The sequence below is a fragment of the Pseudonaja textilis genome, chromosome 2 (assembly GCF_049901715.1).
Source record: "Pseudonaja textilis isolate UNSWEBS1 chromosome 2, rPseTex1.2, whole genome shotgun sequence".
In the NCBI taxonomy this organism is placed as follows: domain Eukaryota; kingdom Metazoa; phylum Chordata; class Lepidosauria; order Squamata; family Elapidae; genus Pseudonaja; species Pseudonaja textilis.
Window position 1 is genome coordinate 43986255 of NC_141991.1, and position 20990 is coordinate 44007244.

Sequence of the window (20990 nt, forward strand, 5' to 3'; positions counted from 1 at the left end):
TGTGGGAAGAAGACAAGACTTAGGCCAGCTGACTGGAGCTGATTACAGAGAAAGCTACAGACCAGATCAACAGGTGGACTCACCAGTGGTCCACAGACCACAGATCAAGGGCCACAGATATAAAGAAAGCAACAAACTGTCGGATAGGTTGTAGAATATAAACTGTTCCCCAAAATTCAGAACAACCTTTTATAACCTTTTTCAAGCTTCTTCACATGCCTGTCATAGCATTGTTCCAGAAAAAATCTCGATTTGCAATCCTTTTTCAACTTAAAAGTTGACTCATGACTTGTTTGGAACAATCAAATTTCTTCTAAGCCCAAGGACAGTAACTTTGCACACAGGGCAACACGACTGGGAACACTGCAACACTGTTTGTCTTCAAATACTCTGTTGACTGTGTGTCCCGATGGATATTTCTCATCGCCAGAGAATCCCATGGAGAAAGAAATTACCATTCAGTAGCAAATTGATCATTGTGTCCTAAAATGTCTTGGAATATCTTTGTTTTTCCAGTGTTTTCTTGCCTCTCTTGAAGGAGAGAATGCTAGGTATATAAAAGAGCTGGCAAAATGTGAGATTACCTTAGCAGGTCGGAGAAAGGCAGAATTTAACATCTGTAGTGTTGAAGGTTTTCATTTTTATATCAACATGAAATCCAGAAGACGTCATTTTTTTTTTCAATATCAATAAAGGAGAATGTTTGTAGCCCAGGATTGAAATGAGGGGTCCTTGGTGTTCTCTGAGCTTCCTTATTTTCTTGTAGATGTTTCATCACCCTAACTAGGTAATAACATCAGTGCTAGTAAGGAGTGATGTCTTCTGTCAATTTATATTCTGGTGTCTTGTGAGTGGGGGCAGTCTTGGAGATTCTTGGATTGAACTGTTTACTGTTTTTCTTGTAATGTCTGATCCCATTCTATTGTTTTTCTTTGTTTTTGTTTCCTTTAGGCATCCATCATGTCTGGCAGTGTACATAATCTGAGCCTTGATGGGGGCAAATTGCCCAAAAACTCTGTGAATCAGTCAGGACTGAGCCCAGCAAGGAAAAGCAACCCGAAAAGCTCAGTTGAAGTGCAGGACAACAACAATGTGACCCCAACTAAGAATGACAAGAATTTGGAGATAAAGACAATAAAGGATGAGATTCAAGAAATCATGTCTCCGACTCCTCTTGAGCTGCATAAGGTGTGTGTGCCAATATGTGCATGCTGAATAATGGTTTCATAGCAGTAGTGGGATTCAGATAATTCAACAACCGGTTCACCCAGGGTCAGGTTGGCTGTCGTGGGAGGTGTGGCCCATCCTGGTCCTCCAGCTGCTGCACATGTGGGACGAGCCTCCCACAACTGCCAACCTGCCCCTCGGCAAACCAGTTGTTAAATTACCCCTCCCGCTATTAAAGTGAATCCTGGGTGCTATACTGTGCTGTAATGGAGAAATGGGCAACAGTCGGCATGTGGGAAGGAGGAGTAACAGAGAGAAAAAAGAGGGAAAGTGGCCTTCTCCTTCCGTCACACCAGCTGCTCCATTGCTCTTTCTCATTGCAACACAGCATAGCACCCAGAATCCAGTTTGATAGAGGGAGCGGGTAATTTAACAACTGGTTCGCTCAAACCAGTGCGAACTGGCTGAATCCCACCACTGTTTCATAGTAAGTTTGTGGGATAATCTCTTGTGATCCTTGTATTTTATTTTATTTTTAAAAAACAGTTAAAGAAAATACAGTGGTTGCTTCACTGTATTTGAGCATCAAATAGTAGGAAGTAGACCATTCCATTAAACCCATAGCATCAAGGGTCCTCCTGTGAGAATTCAGCCTCTCCTCCTAATTCCTTAGAACAATGCTGACTTAGATAACAGCTTAATGAGAAGTGCTAAGGTTTGTCCCTCCATCTCCAGAGAAGCTGTGTAAAACCATAAAAAGTCATGACTGACCAACTATAAGGCAGTCTCCAATGGTGACAAGAGAAGCAGCTTTTTATGTGCCACTAGTATCAAAAGAATGGAGTTCCCCACATGCCTGGCATAAGAATGTCTAAATGTCTGTAGAGATTCTCAGTCATCCAGGTTATGGTTGTCCCAAAGGTGCTTTTTCAAAAAGCAACTGGACTTTGTTTTTTCTTGAAGATGTTTTGCTTCTCATCCAAAAAACTTCTTTGGTTCTTCTCTCAGATAGAGCGCTAATGACCAGATGATTGCAAGGAATATAAATCCTTCCATTCTCTATCATTCAGTCAGGACTGAAGAAGCTTCTTGGATGAGAAGCAAAACTTCTTCAAGGAAAAGCAAAGCCCAGTTGCCTTTTGAAAAAGCAAAGGAATGAGACAAGAGAATGTCTGCTATGTTTTTCATAATTGTCCAAATACCATTTTATTGCTGGCATGCAGAGACTGGGGGAGGATTCCTGTACTGGACCCACAATGATGTTTTTCTTTTCTGGTGTTTATCATTCTGAAAAACTGAAGGCTCAAAATACAAATTCTGTGGTTATCAGAGATATCTAATGACATGTAAACCATTAACCACTTGCATGAGAATATTTACTCTGGCGCCAGCCTTTCCCACAAGACTTTTGGTTACTGGAACTACTTCAAGATTTAGTTAAAAATCAAGCGCTCTATTTACACAGTTAAGGGTTCATTTGAGAGTAACCTGAAGCAACCTGTTTTAAACTGGATAACATTCCCTTTCTTATTTGCTTTTTTGTCTTACTTCTCAAAGCTAACCATAATCCGTGTTCAAGCAAATTTGTGGTATTTTATTATTATGGACAGCTATTAGAAAACAATCCTAATTCCCTCCATCTTTGCTTGTATTTTACCTCAGTGAATACGTCTCAGTGGGCCTTCCAAGATTTAAAATCTGCCTTATGCCACTTTTACAGACTTCTTAGTTCTCCAGTTGTTTTTCTCAGGGGTTAAAAACCCAGCAGGAGTCATGATATTGTATTAAGAAATTCAATAAAATATGAGTGGTTTTATTTACAGACACACATAGACACACACACACACACTTATATATTTATTCACACTTCCCTACCTCCCTTGGTATAGTACAAGGTCTGGAAATGAATCCCATTTGACATCAATTTGATGAGGAACACTTAAGGAATTTTTGAGCCAAGTGTCAACTTAATTGTCATATACTTAAGCGCCAACTGTCCAATCCACCTAACCCACACTTAGCTAGCTTGCTAATAAAAATGTAATGGATTACTTTTTCAATGCTTTGCAAAAACTGGTATGTAGTACATCTACATTTAGAAATTTAGAAAGGTAATTGATGAAAAAAATATATGATATAGCAAGACTTGCTCTTGACAAATTTGTGTTGACTTTTGATAATTGCTTTTAACTTGCTTTTAACTTAATATATGGATAGGCTTGAAGAAATTAACTAGAAATTAACCTGGATGTTCAATCCAATAACTTGGAAGCTAGTCTTGAATTCTTCTTGTTGCTATCAAAACCTCTGACTTCTAAAGGAATTCTTGCCTCTGCCTTCCTTTTCTTAAAAAAAAAAAAATTATTTATTTTATTTCTTGCCTCTGCTTTCTTGAAATTAATTTTAATTGAAGACTTTTGGAATATACGTCTGATTCAAGAGAAACATGGCTATTCACTAAATGGAAAAATGGCAACTTTAAGGCTGTATTATTTAGGGCTCCCATTAGCATACCTGATTGCAATATAGATATATGCTGTTTTGATTAATAATATGAATTCTACATTTTTGTACTAATTGCCTTTGTGGAGAAAATAAAATCATAACTCATTTGAACAACTTTATTTATTTTATTTTATTTTTTAAAAAAGCACTTTACATGGTAGGTAGTTATATTTTTATTTTCTGCCCTGAGAGCTCCTTCAACCAGGCAGTTCTCAAAATATACTGTATGTCCCTTGTTCAGCATGATGGTCTCATTACTGCCACCAAGCTTAGTGCCTTATAAGGGTGTTGGAAAGAGAGAATAGGCAGGTGAAGAAACTTTTCTGGTCTTGGCTAGCCATCAAAAACCCACTCTGTCACAATCTTTTTCCAGTCTTTTCATGGATAACTTGCAGCGGGTTGGCTAAAACCCAAATGATTTCACCCAGTGAATATTGATTGTTAACTTATCCAACTCTGGTATTCGGATCCCAAAAAACTCTGCATCTCTGTTACAAAAGACCATTCACCCTAACTCAGCCTTTTAAAACAGTAGTGTTTTAAACCTTACTTCCTTCTCTCATTCTGTTTCCTGTCTAACCATCAAAAAGCTTTCTCCTGCCTCTTTGACACAAGGCAATATGTACTTTTAATTCTCTTTTGTTTCCCTAATTAGAAATCTGTCTACTTTCCTGCCTTCTTTTTAATCTCACCCAAGCCCTCTCCCCTCTTTGGAAGAGCTTTATAGCTCCTGCTGCCTTAAGAAAGTTCAAAACATTCTCAAAGATCCATCTCATCCTGGGCACCCTTTTTTTTTGAACTATTACCATCTGGCAGACAGTACAGAGTAATAAAAACCAGGACAAATAGGCTGAAAAACAGGTTCTATCCCAGGGCAGTAGCTCTTTTGAATTCTGCTGTATAGTGCAGTGTTGGTGTGGTGTTGGGGGTTTCTGGTTCAATGTGTAAAGGGTGAAGGATGTGTGTTTGTGTTTATTTTCATGGTCATGGTCATGTTGTTCACTGAGAATGGTGTTTGATTCCATTATATGAGGTGCAGTGACAATAAAGTAAACTAAATTAAACTAAACTAAACTAGAAGGAGATCATATGAAGAGTACAGGCCATTCCAATACACAGAGAAAGATCATCTGTGGGTATCTTATAAAGGTACCTTCCCCCTTCTTGAAACTTGAACACAGCATGGCTAATGATACCAATTTCAACACCAAAGGATTGTCCACTTTTCAGTTTTTAAGAACAAAGAGCACATTTGGAATTTGGAACACACCAGAAGGCCTGTCCCTAGGTAGCTTGACCATTAACATAGCTCTTATGTTGGGAGCTGTTTACCAAATAAGACAAACTGGTGAGGATGTCCTTTACTCCAACTCTGATCTTTCTCCTTCTTCCCCCTCAGAAGTGTCTTCTACTTTTTTCCAGCTCAATTTGTCTTTTGAGATAGAAACACAACATAAATACTGTAATGCATAGTGTTGTGATGAACTCCCTCCTTTTTTAAAAAGAATAAATCTAAACAAATATGGAACCATAGGAATTCTTAGAATAATGATGATACTAGTACCTTGTTTTGAAATGTATCAATCTCCCATTAAAAAAAAATAAAAAAGGGATCTAATGAACGTTAAAAGGTGAGTGGATAAGGAATTGATTGGTGTCCAGAGTATATTGGAGACCTTAGCATTGAGGATAATTAATGATAATATAGTCAAATGACCCAAAGCCAATCATAGACTTTGCATCTTTCAGACTGACTTGTGTAGTTACTGCATGATGCAGTTTTATCTGCAATAAACGGATGGGGTTGGATGGCTAAATGCCTAGTCAGCAAAGCTTTCAATGATTGTACTGGGTAGCTGTGAAATGCTCAAGTGAATGCAGGAGTTCAATTACCTTTATATACTTTTATTATTTTTATTGTCATGTGAATGACTGAGGTTCCTCCACATAAGTGTCTTCTGTCCATCTAGGAACTATGGTTTCTATTGGCTTCATGAATATTCTCAATAAAGCAGTGTCACATTTTTGGAGCAGAATAAAAGTTGTATTATCTGGGTTCATGGGCACAAATCTGTGGGTGACTCAATTAAAAATTAAAAATGCTCCTGCAATATAACAAGTTTACAGGCCTTATTTACCTGTAATCCAATTTTCCTTCAAGGAAAAGAAACTAACAAACCTTGGTAAGGCATCTCTCATCTCTATTTTTTAAAACAATCAGGTTGGGTAAGTATAAGTTATCCCATGGAATAAGGTTTTGAATTCAAGTCTTCAGGGTCTGAAAAATAAGCTAGAGTGTTACTATGGACACTTCATGTTGCCCAAGTTGAATGTTTACGGAAATTCTCAGTCATCCAGGTCATGGTTGTCCCATAGGTGTTTTTGCAAAAGGCCACTGGACTTTGTTTTTCCATTTTTTCCCTTGAAGACACTTATAAGAACTGAAGAAGCGCCTTGGATGAGAAGTGAAACATCTTCAAAGAAAAACAAAGTCCAGTGGCCTTTTGAAAAAGCACCCTTGGGACAACCGAGTTATTGAATATTTTATAATGTCACTCTTCCTCTTGTCTAATCTCGATCTCGTATGTCCAACTTCATTTTTACCATCATCCCAATTAAAGTTGCCTTTTCCTATAGATGACAATTTACAAGGATCCTGAAACTGAAGACTTTGGGTTCAGTATCTCTGATGGCTTACTAGAAAAGGGTGTCTATGTGAATATGATCCGTCCAGGTGGGCCAGCTGACCAGTGTGGACTCAAGCCTTATGACAGAGTTCTCCAGGTAATCAATCACAATGGGATGGGGGAAGAAAAATGGTTTCTTAAACAGTTGTTAGATGTGTATGCTCTAGTGGTGGGATTCAAACAATTTTACTACCGGTTCTATGGGCATGGCTTGATGGGTGTGGTAAAGGAAAGGATACTGTAAAATTTCCAATCAGAGGTGGTATTTGCCAGTTCTCCAAACTACTCAAAATTTTCGCTACCAGTTCTCCAGAACTGGTCAGAACCTCCTGAATACCACCTCTGGTATGCTCATCTAAAAGTCATTGGCTACCTGTGATTATTGAGAGATCCTACCTGAAACAGCCTTACCTTCCCTCTTTCTTCACATTATGTAATTTCACCTACAGTGAGGCAGCTGTGTTTGTGTCCCTCGTTTAAAATTATGTCTGTGTTCTTAAATCTGGCCTTCTGTAGAGATTTTCAATCATCCAGGTCATGGTTATTCCAAAGGTGCTTTTGCTTTTCATCTAAGAAACTTCTTCAGATTCTGAAGAAGCTCCTTGGATTGAGAAGTGAAACATCTTCAAAACAAAAAACAAGAAAGTCCAGTTGTCTCCTAAAAAAGCACCTTTGGTTCAAATCTGGCCTTCAGTTCTAGAGCACTGGCATTCAGCTAAACTTTGCTCCATAATTCTGCCCTTTCTCCACCACCCAGTCATCATGCTGAGAAAATCAACTTAGTTATTTTAATTATTTTTTGCTTGTCATTGTCTTCTTCTCCACCGTTCCTCCCAAAGGAGCCCGGTGAGAACAAGCAATCTTCAATAAAGGCAATTAGATAAACAAGCAACCATAAAAGCAAACGGAAATGGAAGTAGGTAATAAAAGCATTCCAATTAAAACAAAATCATGTTAAAAAAGCAACAAATCTCTGTGATTTGTCTGGGGGATGGGAGATTGGAAGGATAGATGGCTTTCCCTTCGGGCACAGAAGAAATTAAAAAACAGATGGTGAGGGGAGTAGCAAAACAGGATCATGGTTGTAGCTAATTTCTTTTCCCCTCTGCCTTAGCTCCAAAGAAAATCTTTTCCACACCTTGCTGTTTACCATTGTTTTTTAACCAGCAAAAAGGGAGTAACCAGCTTTCCTTTCTATACTTCTTGGTTTACCTCAGAAATGAGTTACTGGTAGTCCTCAACTTACAACCACAATTGAGCCCAAAATTTATGTTTCGGAGACAATTGCTAAGTGAGTTTTGCCCTATTTTATGACATTTCTTGCCACGGTTGTTCAGTGAATCATTGCAGTTGTTAAGTTAGTAGCAATAGCAGTAGCACTTATACTTATATATCACTTCACAGTGCTTTAGAGCCCTCACTAAGCAGTTTACAGATTCAGCATATTGCCCCCCAACAATCTGGGTCCTCATTTTACTCACCTCAGAAGGATGGAAGGCTGACTTCAACCTTGAGCCTGGGGAGATTTGAACTGCTGGCAAGCAGTAGAGTTAGCCTGCAATACTGCACTCTAGCCACTACGCTTACCAAGTCTAGTAATCCAGTTATTAAGTGAATCTGGTTTCCCCATTGACTTTGCTTGTCAGAAGGTCACAAAAGGGGATTACATGACCCTGGGATGCTGCATCTGTCCATCATAAATATGAACCAGTTGCCAAGCATCCGAATTTTGATCATGTGACCATGGAGACACTGCAATGGTCATAAGTGCGAAAAACAGTCATAAGTCATTTTTTGCAGTGTTACTGTAACTTTGAATGGTCACTAAATGAACTGTTGTAAATCGAGGACTACCCTGATTCAAAACTTTGCTAGACAACATGAAGGAGGCCATTGTTGTTGTTTTTTTCTGCCAGTTAACTTCTCTCCTTTCTCTGACCTCTTTTCTCTACCTGCAGGGGAAAAATATTTTCCATTATTATTTAGTCACTGGGAAGATAGGAAATACTTTGTCCAGTACCCAGGAATTAAATTTTAAATTAGAAAGTATATTGATCTTCAGTCTGAGACATAGTTCTTTAAAATCCAGTTCTGTCCACCTCTTGTTTTCCTTAGAAATATGTTTATTCTGAAACATTTAGTAGGAAACAAAAAATTCCATTATTTCCCTTTCAGAAATATAAGCCACAGTGAAAGCCTCTTCCATTAGATGCATTTTGCCATCTTATTTGCCCATCCTTATAGCCATAGTTTTTCCACTGTTGCCCCTGAATCTAGGCCCGTGCCTGCTTCTTGCTGAAGGTAGTCTGGTTTTCAGTCTCCCAAGACTCTTTTCTCTTTTGTTTATGCTTCACAATTAAACACAGCAGTTCAGGAATCAAAATAGAAAACAAAAAAACCTTCCAGGAGTTACTCTGTATGTGTTTATAGCTAGCGAGTGCAACCCATGGGCCACACAGTTGTCCTTGAGGCACATGCATACTGAGGACAAAATTTACAGGTCTGCTCTTGAAATTCACATTTAGAGAGAATTTAAAATTTAGAAGGAGATTCACTTTTAGAACCTCACCCCCCAAACCCAACCTTAATCACACTTATTGCAGTAATGTCACAACATAACTAGCCGACCCCACCATAGCCATGAAAGCCCTGCCATTTTTAGAAGGGCATCCCCCTCAAGATGGTCTCTCCACATGTCATCGTTAGTGAAGCGTGCAAACCAGCATCTGCATTACCTGCATCATATGACAAGAACACATCTTTCTCCTTCTGTCCTGACCACTTTTTACAGAGGCACAATTGAAAGCATTTTAACAAACTGCATCTCTGTTTGGTTTGGTGGTAGCAGTGCCTCAGATAGAAAGTCCATACAGAGAGTGGAAAGGACAGCCGAGAAGATTACAGGAAGCTCCCTTCCCGTTATTTAGGATACTGCTTATAGGTGTTGTGTACTTAGAGTTCAAAGTGTTGTTAGAGACTCCACCCACCCACTTTGTGGTCTGTTTCTGTTGCTCCCCTCTGGGAGGAGGTTTCAAAGTATTTCTAGCAGGACTACCAGATTCTCTTAAGAACTTTGTTCCCTATGTCATCTGTAAACTTGCAAATTCATTTTTCTTGTCATGTACATATATATACATCCAAACTAGACTGTGTTAGTTTCTCTGTGTCATATAATATCTGAGAGTACATGCATATGTATGTATGTATGTATGTACCGTTTATTTATTGTGCCATGTTTATGTAGTGTATATTGGAGGTGATGACCCTTTGAGAACCGTATGCAACGAAATTTCATTTTAATGTATGCTGATTAGTATACATTCAAGTGACAATAAAGTTATTCTAAATCCTCTAAGTTCTAAGAATATTAGGCCATCCGAATGAAGGGCAGCCACCTTCTGGCATGATGGAACAGAGGATCTTTCCCAACCCTGCTTAGATATTGCAAAGAGGGAAGGCCTTCAGCATGCCACCCTATTGGGATGAGTACATTTGTTTCTCAGCCATTCTTCCTAAAATATCGAAAGAGGCAGTTGGTACAGTTTTCCTGCTCTCGTGGTTCATTTATTGCTGTTAATTGTTTGTGGTTGTTGTTACTGTGGCACTGCAAAAGTGTTACCGCTACTATTAGTGATCCTCCATATTGTTCATGTCAGAATTGCCTTTTGTGGTGCCTGTCAGAGAGAAAGTAAAAGGGAGAAAAAGGCGGAAAACTCAAAATGCTTAACATTTAAATCGTCCCCTTCTCTCTTGGGTTGCAAAAGTATACAGGTCAGCTTTTCATAACTGAAAAGCTAATGTGGCCAGTATATTTTGGAAGTGAGGCTGCCAGATAAGGGATGTGATAGAATTCACGTTTGGCTCTGAAACTCTAGTCTGGAGGTTAAGGGGACTGCAAGAATGCAACATTTCACATCCTTATATGTTTCTTTTCCCCAAGTAAATAGGTATTCAGTTTTGAAATACATCAGAATATGATTTGGCATGGGCTGGGTAGTCCACAACTTAGCACCATTCATTAAGCAACCGTTTAAAGCTATGACAGAGCTGAAAAAAGTGACTCACAACCAGTCCTTGTACTTATGACCGTTGCAGAACCCCTAAGGTCCTGCGATTAAATTTTGGCTCCTTGGCAGCCAACATATATTTACAATAGTTACAATGTCCCAGGGTCACACGATCACCATTTGCGACCTTCCCAGATGATTTCTGCCAAGCAAAGTCAATGTGCGAAGCCAGGTTTTCTTAACAACCATGTGATTCACTTAACAATCACAGTGATCTGTTTTATGACTATGGCAATAAAAGGATGTAAAACCAAGTGCAACTTGCTTCAGAAACACCCTGCTTAGCAATGAAAACTCCTGTCCCAATTGTGATCATAAATCGGGGCAGGTTACTTGGCTGCCCTCAAGGTTATTTTGCAAAGAAGCAGTTGCTTGATTTTGCCCCCATCTCTCCATATTTTCCTTATTTTTTCCTCTTATCTCACCATGGGTTTTCCATTCTTTCAGGTGAATTGCATCCGTACAAGGGACTTTGATTGCTCTCTGGCTGTTCCTCTGATATCTGAGGCAGGAAATAAGTTGGACGTTGTAATCAGTCGAAACCCCCTGGCTTTCATTGCCAATACTTGCCTACAGGAGCCAAGCAGCTTTCCAGACCAGCAGTCGGTTGGAGGGGAGGTGAAGACAAGCACACAGACACTCTGAAGGACGGCTAGGTTTGGTGTCTGCTCTTCTCAAGGTTCTGTGGGAGCTAAAGGAATTAATGGGTGTCTGTTGTGTGGTGTGTGAGGGTTTTTTGCTTGGGTTGTCGTTCATTTGTTTTCTTTTGCACTCGTGTTTATGCTTAATCTGCGTAATGTCAGTTGCTGTGAAGAGATGTTTCCTCTCCCCCAACCAATCACATTTTGAAGCCAACACAGCTTGGCTTTGAAGGTTCAAGCTGAGATGGAGTGAACTAGTCAGGGATGAGCCAGTTGCTGACAGCAACACCCAGAATAATTCATCCACAGAACACCCTTCCTCATCATATGAGTGTTTCCAATGGATGGGGTAATAGAGCACAAGCTTCTCTTCCCCAGTCTTGAAGGACTTGGATACATGGTGTTGTTTTTGTTTTGTTTAATCAAGTGAAGTTAATCTTAAAACGGATTCCCCCCTTTTTGTGTGAAAGACATCTCTACAACACTCCCTGAGCCCCTTCTCCAGTTCCCCTGCACACTCACAGATCACTGTCATGGATCCTTTTGTCACCAAGTGCACATTTTACTTTTGGATTTAATTTAAAAGGCAACCAGTTCATCGGGAAGATGAAGCTCTGACAAATACCTTCCCCATAATTTATTCTTTGGGAAATACCAGAAACACTTTTCACCTTCAAAATCCCCATAATTTATATTCTTTGGATGGTAACAGAAATAAGTTTCACCTTTAAAATATTGTCCAGCTTAATTTCTTACTGAGTTTCTTACTCTCCATGCACCATTTCTTGAAAGAACTTATTGTATAGCATTTCATGGGGAACATAAAGTCTCTTGGACCATCTATTTATTTTTGAGCACAAACAGAGCCCCAAAATTGTTCTCAGATGTTCTCTCTGTACCGAGTTATGAGTGGGCAGCTGAACATAAATCACTTGCATCGTCTTCTCCCTCTTAATGATCTGTGATGGTGGTGGTGGAAGGAACCTCGGTTACTCCGTAGCATGAGTGTGTCTCTAGATTGATATTGTACCTCCAAGTACACCCTCTGTGGATTGCACCAGTGCAATGTGTACATTTGTTTAACCCCACGATGATGCTTGACACTTTGTTGTAACCTATCAGTAGCAGCATCCCTGTCTTTTTCTAGAATTACCTTTTTTCCCCCTATGACTTGTGAGCATGAAGCCTTTGTAAACCAGGACTTTGCATCAGCCTCCCGAGTCAAATCCTCTTGTAGCATTGCTGTGTGTGATATTCACATTCTTTCAAAGATCTTCCTACAGTTAACAATTTTAAAAGAAGCCATGATTTCTTCATTTCAAAAGGGGAAAATGCCAGGATTTGTGGTTCCTCCCTGGCCAGTCCACTAGTGGGTTCTGGAACCACACTTTATTGTGACTATTTAAGTTGACCTTTCCTTGGGAATTTAGTTCAGTGAATGGGCAAACTGGTTCCTCTTTTCCTTTCTAGTAATTTTAATTTTGTAGTCATTTTCTACTGTTTTGATCCGTATCAAGATGCCATGTTTTGGTCAAGATTGGAAACACCCTTTAGATAAGTCCATTGATCCAAGGTTGTTTTTGGTCTGAACCCAACCCAAGCTGTGAGCGTATATTTCTTTTTTTCTTTTTCTTTTTGCTACTTCACAGCACTGCTCTCTGTGACTTTCTTATTAAGATGTGCATGCCTCTTATTGGGCTGTGTCTAGCTGTAGCCATTCTCTCTTCTCAAAGTATGCAATATTCCATACCATCGCTGCCATAACCTAGATGATGTGCCATAAAATAAACAAAAAAAATATTGATGATGTGTGGAAAATGGGGGTTTTATATGCAATATTCTCATAATGGCAGAAGCTCCCTGTGGCTTCAATTAGGTTTTTAATGAAGACTTTTAATAAGGCTTTAAAAATGGTCCTTGTATCCCTTCCTATGCATTTTGAATGATATAAAAATGAAATGCATTAAATGTGTATTTTTATCCATATATTAGAGTGTATTCCTGTACAAAGTATTTTTATATGCTAATTTTCTTATGTATCTATGAAAGCACAATATTCAAAGAATATTTTAGTCCTGTTTTGGACCTATTTGTAAATCTGTGTATTTAAATGGTATTACAATTCCTTAGATTTTTTTTAAATTAAATAAAGCAAAATAAATTATAATGTATGTTTTCTTTAGAAAGTTAACTTATCACAGTGTAAGGTATACCTCTACTTCCACAAAGGTAGCTCTAGCTTTATGATCATTATGAGAGCCAAAAGATTTATAATAGGAGCAAAGGAAACAAGTAAGATATCTTGTCTTACTGATAGACCTTTACTCCAAGGAAGTATTTGTAAGATGGCAGCATTAGACATGTTCTACATTCTGCTATTGACATTCTGGAAAAATGGTGCCTCTTGTACCCAACTTGATCATGGTGCTGATTCTTACTTTGCTACATAACTTTACAAATAACTACAGAAATATGTTTATGAAATCACCAGAACTCAAATTTGCTACTACGTTAATTTTACAGTAACTGTGAGGCTGACAGTAGACACTTATACACTGACTTCTTATTTCCAGTTCATGTTAAAAAATATTGCTTCTAACATAGAGTCCTTTGTCTAACATCTTTGAGCCATTTTAGGCAGGTATTATTCAGAGGTCTGACCCTTGGGTAGCCATCAAGTGCTGCCTATTAAGGCACGGGATGGCTCTCTCTTGCAGAATTATACCATGAAATTACCCTTTCCTAGTAATGCTATGGCCTCCTTCATTTTGGATGAATTCTTATCCATGTGGAAGGAATCCTAGCTGGTCTACTTCTTCTATAATTCTTTTGTTAATAATTTGATCTCCTTTGGACCAAGAAAAACATGGTTAAATTTGAAGCATTCAAGAGGATTTGCTCAAAATGTCTATTCGTCTGTAACCATGGGTGTCTGGGAGACTTTATGTATGTATGTATTTCCTGCCTTTATTATTTTTTACAAATAATTCAAGGCAGTGAGTTATCCACCTTCCTTCTCCTATTTGCCATCCAACAACCACCTTGTGAGGGAGGCTGGGACAGAATGGGCTGAGACCGAATGACTGGCCCAAGGTCACCCAGCTGGCTTTCATGAGTAAGGTGGGACTAGAACTCAGAGTCTCCTGGGTTTTAGCTCGGTGCCTTCAACACTAAGATTAAACTGACTCTGATAGAATACTAACCAACATCCTTTGTCCATCTTGAGGAGAGCCCTTAACCTTTCCTGATACATTTTTTTATCTCCCTTGGAGAAAATGTCAAAATATTCCATGTAAGAATGACTCTGACTGTGTCCTCTCAAGAAAATTAAAACAATGCACATGTCTTCTTGCAATGCCCTGTTTTAGAACACATAGCATAATGAATTAATAATTCCTCTTCTGAATCACAGTCATGCGAAAATTATATGAGAACACTTCCTTTGCTCAATGTCAATTTTCACAAGGGTTGGTTCATTTAGAGAAAATTGATATTTATTTATTTACTTACCAGCTGTTCAATATCCTCTGTAATAAATCAGGCAGCTACCGCTCACCATAATAAATTAGCTTAACACATAAAATAAAAATTAAACTAAACTTTGGAGAGGAAAAAAAGCCCACAAGAATGATTTATTCACTTTATACATGAAAGATTTTTATTGTTTATTTGCAATGATTACAAACTCATCTTAAAAAAGCAAAATGACTTTAAAATATTGATACCCATTTCATTTATCTAAAAAGCAAAACAGATAAAACTGCAAAATACAAACATTTACTGTGTACATGTACCAAAAAACACCTAATGTTCAGGGCTGAATACAAGCCAAATTCTTACTCCTATATAAATATTCCTTTCTGGAACAATGATGACAATTTTAAAACTTTTTTAAAAAATTATTCTAAAAATTATTTTTAAAAAGAGGATAGTGTCCTCTTAATCCACATAGCTACTCATTAGTAATAATTGTGGATTTACAGAATTAAAAATGCACACCAACATTTTCAGTAGAAATAAAGATGTCTGCCTTATTTTATAACCATAAAATCTCTGGAGTGGCATTCCTTTCATGATTGCAACAGCACAACTACAGTAATGACACAAGAACGTTCTATTACAACAGTGAATTTATCAGAGTACTGCACTGACAGGTTAAGATCCGGTGGGGAGACACATTAGTGAACAATCTCAGGCTACCATTTAGTTACTCACAATCCAACTCTCTCCATTCCTAGCAAATGTCACAGCCGCTCAACATGATTTGACTACAGTGTCACAGTCTGCCTGTTGCTGTGTAACGGCTGTTGCGAATCATTAGTGGGTAATTTGGGAGCTTGTTAGTCCTCTTTCTTCTCCCAAGACAGCTCGTTAACTATGCAATCTAGTTCTCGCTCCCAAGAGAGCTTGTTAACTATGTAGTCTAGAACAGGATGTTCAGAAAGACAGCTATTTTAGTCCACTTGGCTTCTGAAATGACCAGGACTCAGCAAATGTGGGTTAGACATCTTCTGCATGTTCCCTGAGCCCAGCCACAAACTGTAAGATTAGGGCTCTAGCCCTGAGCACAGCCACTAGAAAGGAAGTTCCACTGAACATGGTATGGCTTATTTGCAAGTACATGTTTAGAATGAGTCTGTAGATCTCTGGAACAAGTATTCTCTTTGGCCAAATCTGCACAGAGTGTATTTTGAAATCTGCAAATGTCAACTTCTATTATTTTTAGATAATGCATTATTTTCCTTTTGCCACATTTTTCGATAGAAAAATACTGATTCTCTTCCAAAGATTTGGATCCAATTTGTGAAGCAAAGTTTCTGATCTAATTCTACAGATAGAAATATATGTCACAGAATAATATTATATTCATAAAGTGCATGGCCTTATTTTCTTTCCTGAAAAGAGCATGCATATTGCATTTTTCTTTTCCACTTCTCCTGCATAGCAGAATCAGAGTAGTTTAGCTTAAATGAAATGCAGATTAGGCAGGCCGCTATTCCTTTTAAACAGGATACAGAACTGGACATGGGCAGATGGAATATACTAATGCCAAAGATGGAACTGTAAGAAGGCTATGTGTGATTGTCTAAAATTACATTTTCCCTGCCAAGTGATTAGCATTGAGCGTGATCTTTTTTGGTAGACCAGTATAGACCTGCAAAAGCCATCTTTTAGATTTATCAAGATTACTTAATACTACGTGCAAGACTTTAAATTCTATCAGTGGCTATAATACAGGGCAAATGTAGGGGAGTAGAGAGATTGATGACTCAACTAGATACTTAGTCAAGAGTGTTGAATGGGCTGAAGTGTTCCTGATTTGCTTTCCAGCAAGGGAAGATACTTAGTTTAGGATACATTTAAAAAAACTTTAAAAAGTTGAGTTTCAATTTTGGATTGATTGCTATAAACATTCAATTAAAAATTGTGCTTTTGGGGGATTATGATTGTTTTTCAGTAGAGAATCACTTTTGGTTTATTTTTGCCCTATATCTGTAGCAATTGTGCATGTAAAGAATTTATGGAGTAAGAGTGGTTATGTTAACGAAAAAAACTCTGGTCTTGGGCCATCTTAGCTAAACAAGCTATGGCCCCTGTTTTATCCATTTATTTTAGGTTTTATTTTATTTATTTTAGGTTTTCTTATATTAGAAACCATCTGTCCCCCAGTTCTTCCTCTTCTCATCATATCTCTATTCCTGCTTCTATGGCCATTCAACAGTTAGTGATCAAATAATTTATTTCCATTAGGTTTTCAGCTGGGCTGATACTTATTCTGCCTTGTAAGTTTAGTTTCATTGTAATCAAGTACAAATGTCTAAAGACAATATACTTTGAAATGTGAATTAGTTATACAATTATTTAACCATACCTTCCATTAGTACTATGGTTATTTGTGAGAATGTTGACAGCTTGAAAGATTGGACTAAGAGAAGGACACATTTCCAGACATCTAAAGAGCTTGCCTTGATTGGAAACAAGCCTGAAATGGCTGGTTGCAAACAGAGGTATGTCCAACTGTTTTGATTAGCAAATGCCCATTTAATGCTGCTATAACCTTTTTTTTTTAACCTTATACACATCTAGAGCAGTTTAGAAAACAAACCATGTTTCCATGACAATGAACTGTTGCACTCTAATGTTCCTCCCAGTCCCCACCCCCTTTTTTGGAAATACAATGTCTTTGAATAAACATTAAGAATATCCCCACCCACCCCATATCCAAACCAATTCACCCACAAGTTAGTCACAATACTGAATATTTAACTTCTTCATTACAAATGATGGATAAAATAGGCCACACAATTCTACAAAGTGAATTAGAAAAAAAAAATCAATCTTTTTGTAGTCATAAATAAGTAGAAAATACAAACGATTAATAGTTTTCCCTACCCCACCCCACCCCCATCCATTGGCCTTATTTGGCAGAATCTATTCTTAACATTCAGATATAACACATTCTATTATTCACAAGTTTTGCTATGTGAAAATATGATCCTTGAAACAAACTGAAGGTTGATGGGCTGAATCTTATGTGACAATCTGATTAACTTTTTTTTTTCCTTGTAAGAGTCCTTCATGACTTCAGGTCATGACTATAAAACCTGTTTACTTTTTTAGCTGGAAAGAACTGATTCTGATTGCACAGTTTAACCTTGAAATGGGTTGGGTTCTACTCATCTTAGATGGAAGTCTACAGGATGGGACTGATTCTCTGGTTTGTTCTTGAAAAACATCCTCTCATGCCATGTGCTTTAGCGTAGTCCCTTGGCTGATATATCTGCTTTTGGTTCAGTGGCTGTTCTAGAAACTAGCAAAATATTGCACTATCTTTCATGTAAAATGCACCAGGGAAGTCAAGTGAATGAACTGTTAAACTCGCCTTCATCCTAATTTCTTGCTGTCTTCAATGATATCAAGGACTTGTGGTTCATTTAATTAAGCTGCAGTCCAATCTGGAATGCAATGGGGTTTGCAATACCAATGCCCTGCATCTTTGGTTTTGCAGGATCAAAAAATGAAGCCACATAGTAGCTTTCTCTTGGCTTCCTTGCCTCTTCTGTAACTAACCTTTTTACTGGCCATTTTTCAGTATAGTAGGAAGATAAACATTTCCAAAGGATTTGTACTCTGGAAGTGTTTACTCATCAGCTCTTGGTAACAAGAAAGCAAAGCATTCTGTTCATGGCCTCCTGCATATACTGCAAGCTCTGTTCCCTCAAATAAAATAAATCACAGACTCCATCCACAAACAAATATTAGCTAAACAAGACACCTGAAATAACTGTTTTGGTCCTTTATTTACAGTTCTTTTTTATATATATATAAAACTAACATAACAAGTATGTGCATATTGCATATGCAGTGGCCATAGAGAGCATAAGACACAAACTGATTCTTAATTTCTTTCTTTTCTTAAAGCATATAGGAATGTTTTCAAATACTGGCTAAATTCCAGTTTCGACTACAGTATCTTGATTGACAGACAAAATTAGCAGAAAGGAAAGGGGCTTTGCTATTTCTGGCTCACAACCTTGCTCAAATTGTGTTTATTACCAATAAAAAGCTTAAAGGGGGCACCCTTCCCCCAAGATCAATGCCCATATGGAAAAGAATTGAGCCACTACTCAATGAAGGTTGAAAACAAAACATAAGCTTCGCAGGATTTGGGGTGAGTTTTCCAGAGGCAAATCCTCATTTTGGGAAAAGTGGGGAACTTACCAATAAAACTCCCATTGAGTATTTTATGCCTCGTTCAATCTAAAATAAATTTATAGCTTACTTGATCTCCTTGTGTTTCCTTGGATCAATGGATATAAACGATGACAGTTTAAACCTGTGAATATCAGTCTACTCTTTTCTTTTCTCAACTGTATTCCTTCTGTGCTTTGTTGTAGTAGCTTCATCAATAGGTTCTAGCGCACAACGATGATAGTTTAAACCTGTGAGTATCAGTCTACTCTTCTTTTCTCAACTGTATTCCTTCTGTGCTTTGTTGTAGTAGCTTCATCAATAGGTTCTAGTGCACGATGACAGTTTAAACCTGTGAATATCAGTCTACTCTTTTCTTTTCTCAACTGTATTCCTTCTGTGCTTTGTTGTAGTAGCTTCATCAATAGGTTCTAGTGCACTTTTTTCTGCATCTGCACTCAACGCTATGCAACTTAGCTGACTGCTATGATACACGCCCAATACTCCTTTTTTCGTTCTAACAAAGATAAAGTTTGGCAAATTTGTGACTTTAAATATGGTTTGCAGCATCTTTGTAAATGTAACATTATATAATGAGTTTAATGACACTAACCTAACGTTCTAACAAAATCCAAGTCCAAACGACTTCTTTCTCAGGTGCAGACTACAAGAATGGGCCAGTTTTTATACTCTTTAGTTACATGATTACACTGTCAAATTTATATTCCTGTCTAAGGCTCGGATAACAATAGGTGACAGATTCAGGCTTACCAGTATTTTACATCATCTTTTAGTTAATCCCTCTAAAATCTATGAGAAATTCAACCGTACTCTGTATTTAAGTCTGCAGAGAAACTGTCTTTGTTAGTGAAAGCAGAATCAATTCCTCCAGTGATGCCCCCAAAAGATTATTAAAATGCCTTTCTAGCAAGAATGATTCTGCCACCTTCTTAAGAGCATGTTCACAAGCTGCTCAGATTATTCCCCTAGTTCCAACCCCAGCTTATATTTATTTATCAAATTTACATGGCCACCCATCCCACACACAAAAAAATGGCTGGCATACAATTGAAGTTACAATATTGCAGCTTCCAATTATCACATAAATATATTGTCACATGGTTCACAGCAACATAAAATCATGTACTCCCTCTTTAATTCTTTTTGTATCTAGCAGACGATAGTGCCACACCTTGAAAAACCAGTTTCTAAAATGCCACAGCTTTTTTTTTTTTTGGTTAAAAAAGTCCAAAATAACATTTTGCACTACACTGTTCCCAACCACATCAACACCCAGAGGAACCTAAAACTTGTATATGTGTACATGTATGCATACATATCAGCACAATCCTACATATGTCTACTCAGAAGTAAGTCCCATAAGAAATTATGTTCATTGAGGCATATTTGCAAGATAGTATGCATAGGATTGTGCCTGGGTATACTGTTGGCAAGAAGAATCAACTAAAAATGGTAAAGTAGCTGTATGAATAAAAGTTAGTTAGATATGCTGTGTGGAAAACAGAAGATAAATTCCTGCAGTGTGCCTAATTTGATATGAAAGCTCTGTTTCTAAATAGAGCAGGACAGCCATCTGCTGTGATTTACTTTACAAAATATTAAAAAATAAAAACCAAACACACACAAAAATTACTTTTCTCTATGAGAAATAAAAATAACCCTAGTGCAAATATAAAGCTCTGTAAACCTGGTCCTATGAAAGATTCTATGGTTAGTAAACAGCAGTTTTAAAGCAGGTGTCCTCCTCTCATAGAGAGAGCTCACATTGTTGTCTCCACGATGACATGACTTGGCTTGATCAGTTCTCCGTTGGCCAGGCCAGGAGGGCCAAATGTGGCAGCAACCTCTGTTTCTTTGTCCCACCGTGTGATCTCACGAGGAGCAGCCATTGTCTTCACCCTCTGGGAAGAAATGTATACGTGGAAATTAAGAGACTCCCAGATAAATTTATGGACATTAAGGCTATATTAAATATTCAGGATGTTGCTTATTTTGATTTCAATAGGAAGAGGTAACTTAGGAATATAGCAAAGTTTAAATACAGTAGTTATTGGCTGTTGCTTTTTCTAAATTCACACAGCCATGAAGACAATAGGTACTATACATATTATTAAATATGCTATTTACCATGAAACGGAATAAGAGAAATTGTTATCTTTCCTTGAAAGCCAAGAAGTACCATTTCAGTTTGATTAAAATAACTATTTTAA

General features: G+C 37.8%; 2 protein-coding genes across 12 annotated transcripts in view; one reads left to right on the forward strand and one right to left on the reverse strand.

Moving 5' to 3' along the window:
* The window catches only part of GRIP2 (glutamate receptor interacting protein 2), a 494881-nt gene extending 478564 nt beyond the window's left edge, over positions 1-16317 (forward strand). For 5 of the 6 annotated variants that reach the window (XM_087923753.1, XM_087923751.1, XM_087923752.1 and 2 more), the window contains exons 22-24: positions 952-1188; positions 6310-6456; positions 10874-16317. In XM_087923753.1, coding sequence (XP_087779879.1) covers positions 952-1188; positions 6310-6456; positions 10874-11071 — 582 coding nt within the window. In that variant the 3' untranslated portion in view covers positions 11072-16317. Of the gene's footprint in view, positions 1-951; positions 1189-6309; positions 6457-10873 lie in introns of those variants that run through there. The other variant, XR_015741616.1, reaches the window with a different exon arrangement.
* Positions 14699-20990, reverse strand: part of SLC6A6 (solute carrier family 6 member 6) — a 54815-nt gene continuing 48523 nt past the window's right edge. For all 6 annotated transcript variants that reach the window (XM_026723046.2, XM_026723038.2, XM_026723025.2 and 3 more), the window contains one exon: positions 14699-20681. In XM_026723046.2, coding sequence (XP_026578831.1) covers positions 20541-20681 — 141 coding nt within the window. In that variant the 3' untranslated portion in view covers positions 14699-20540. The remainder of the gene's footprint in view (positions 20682-20990) is intronic.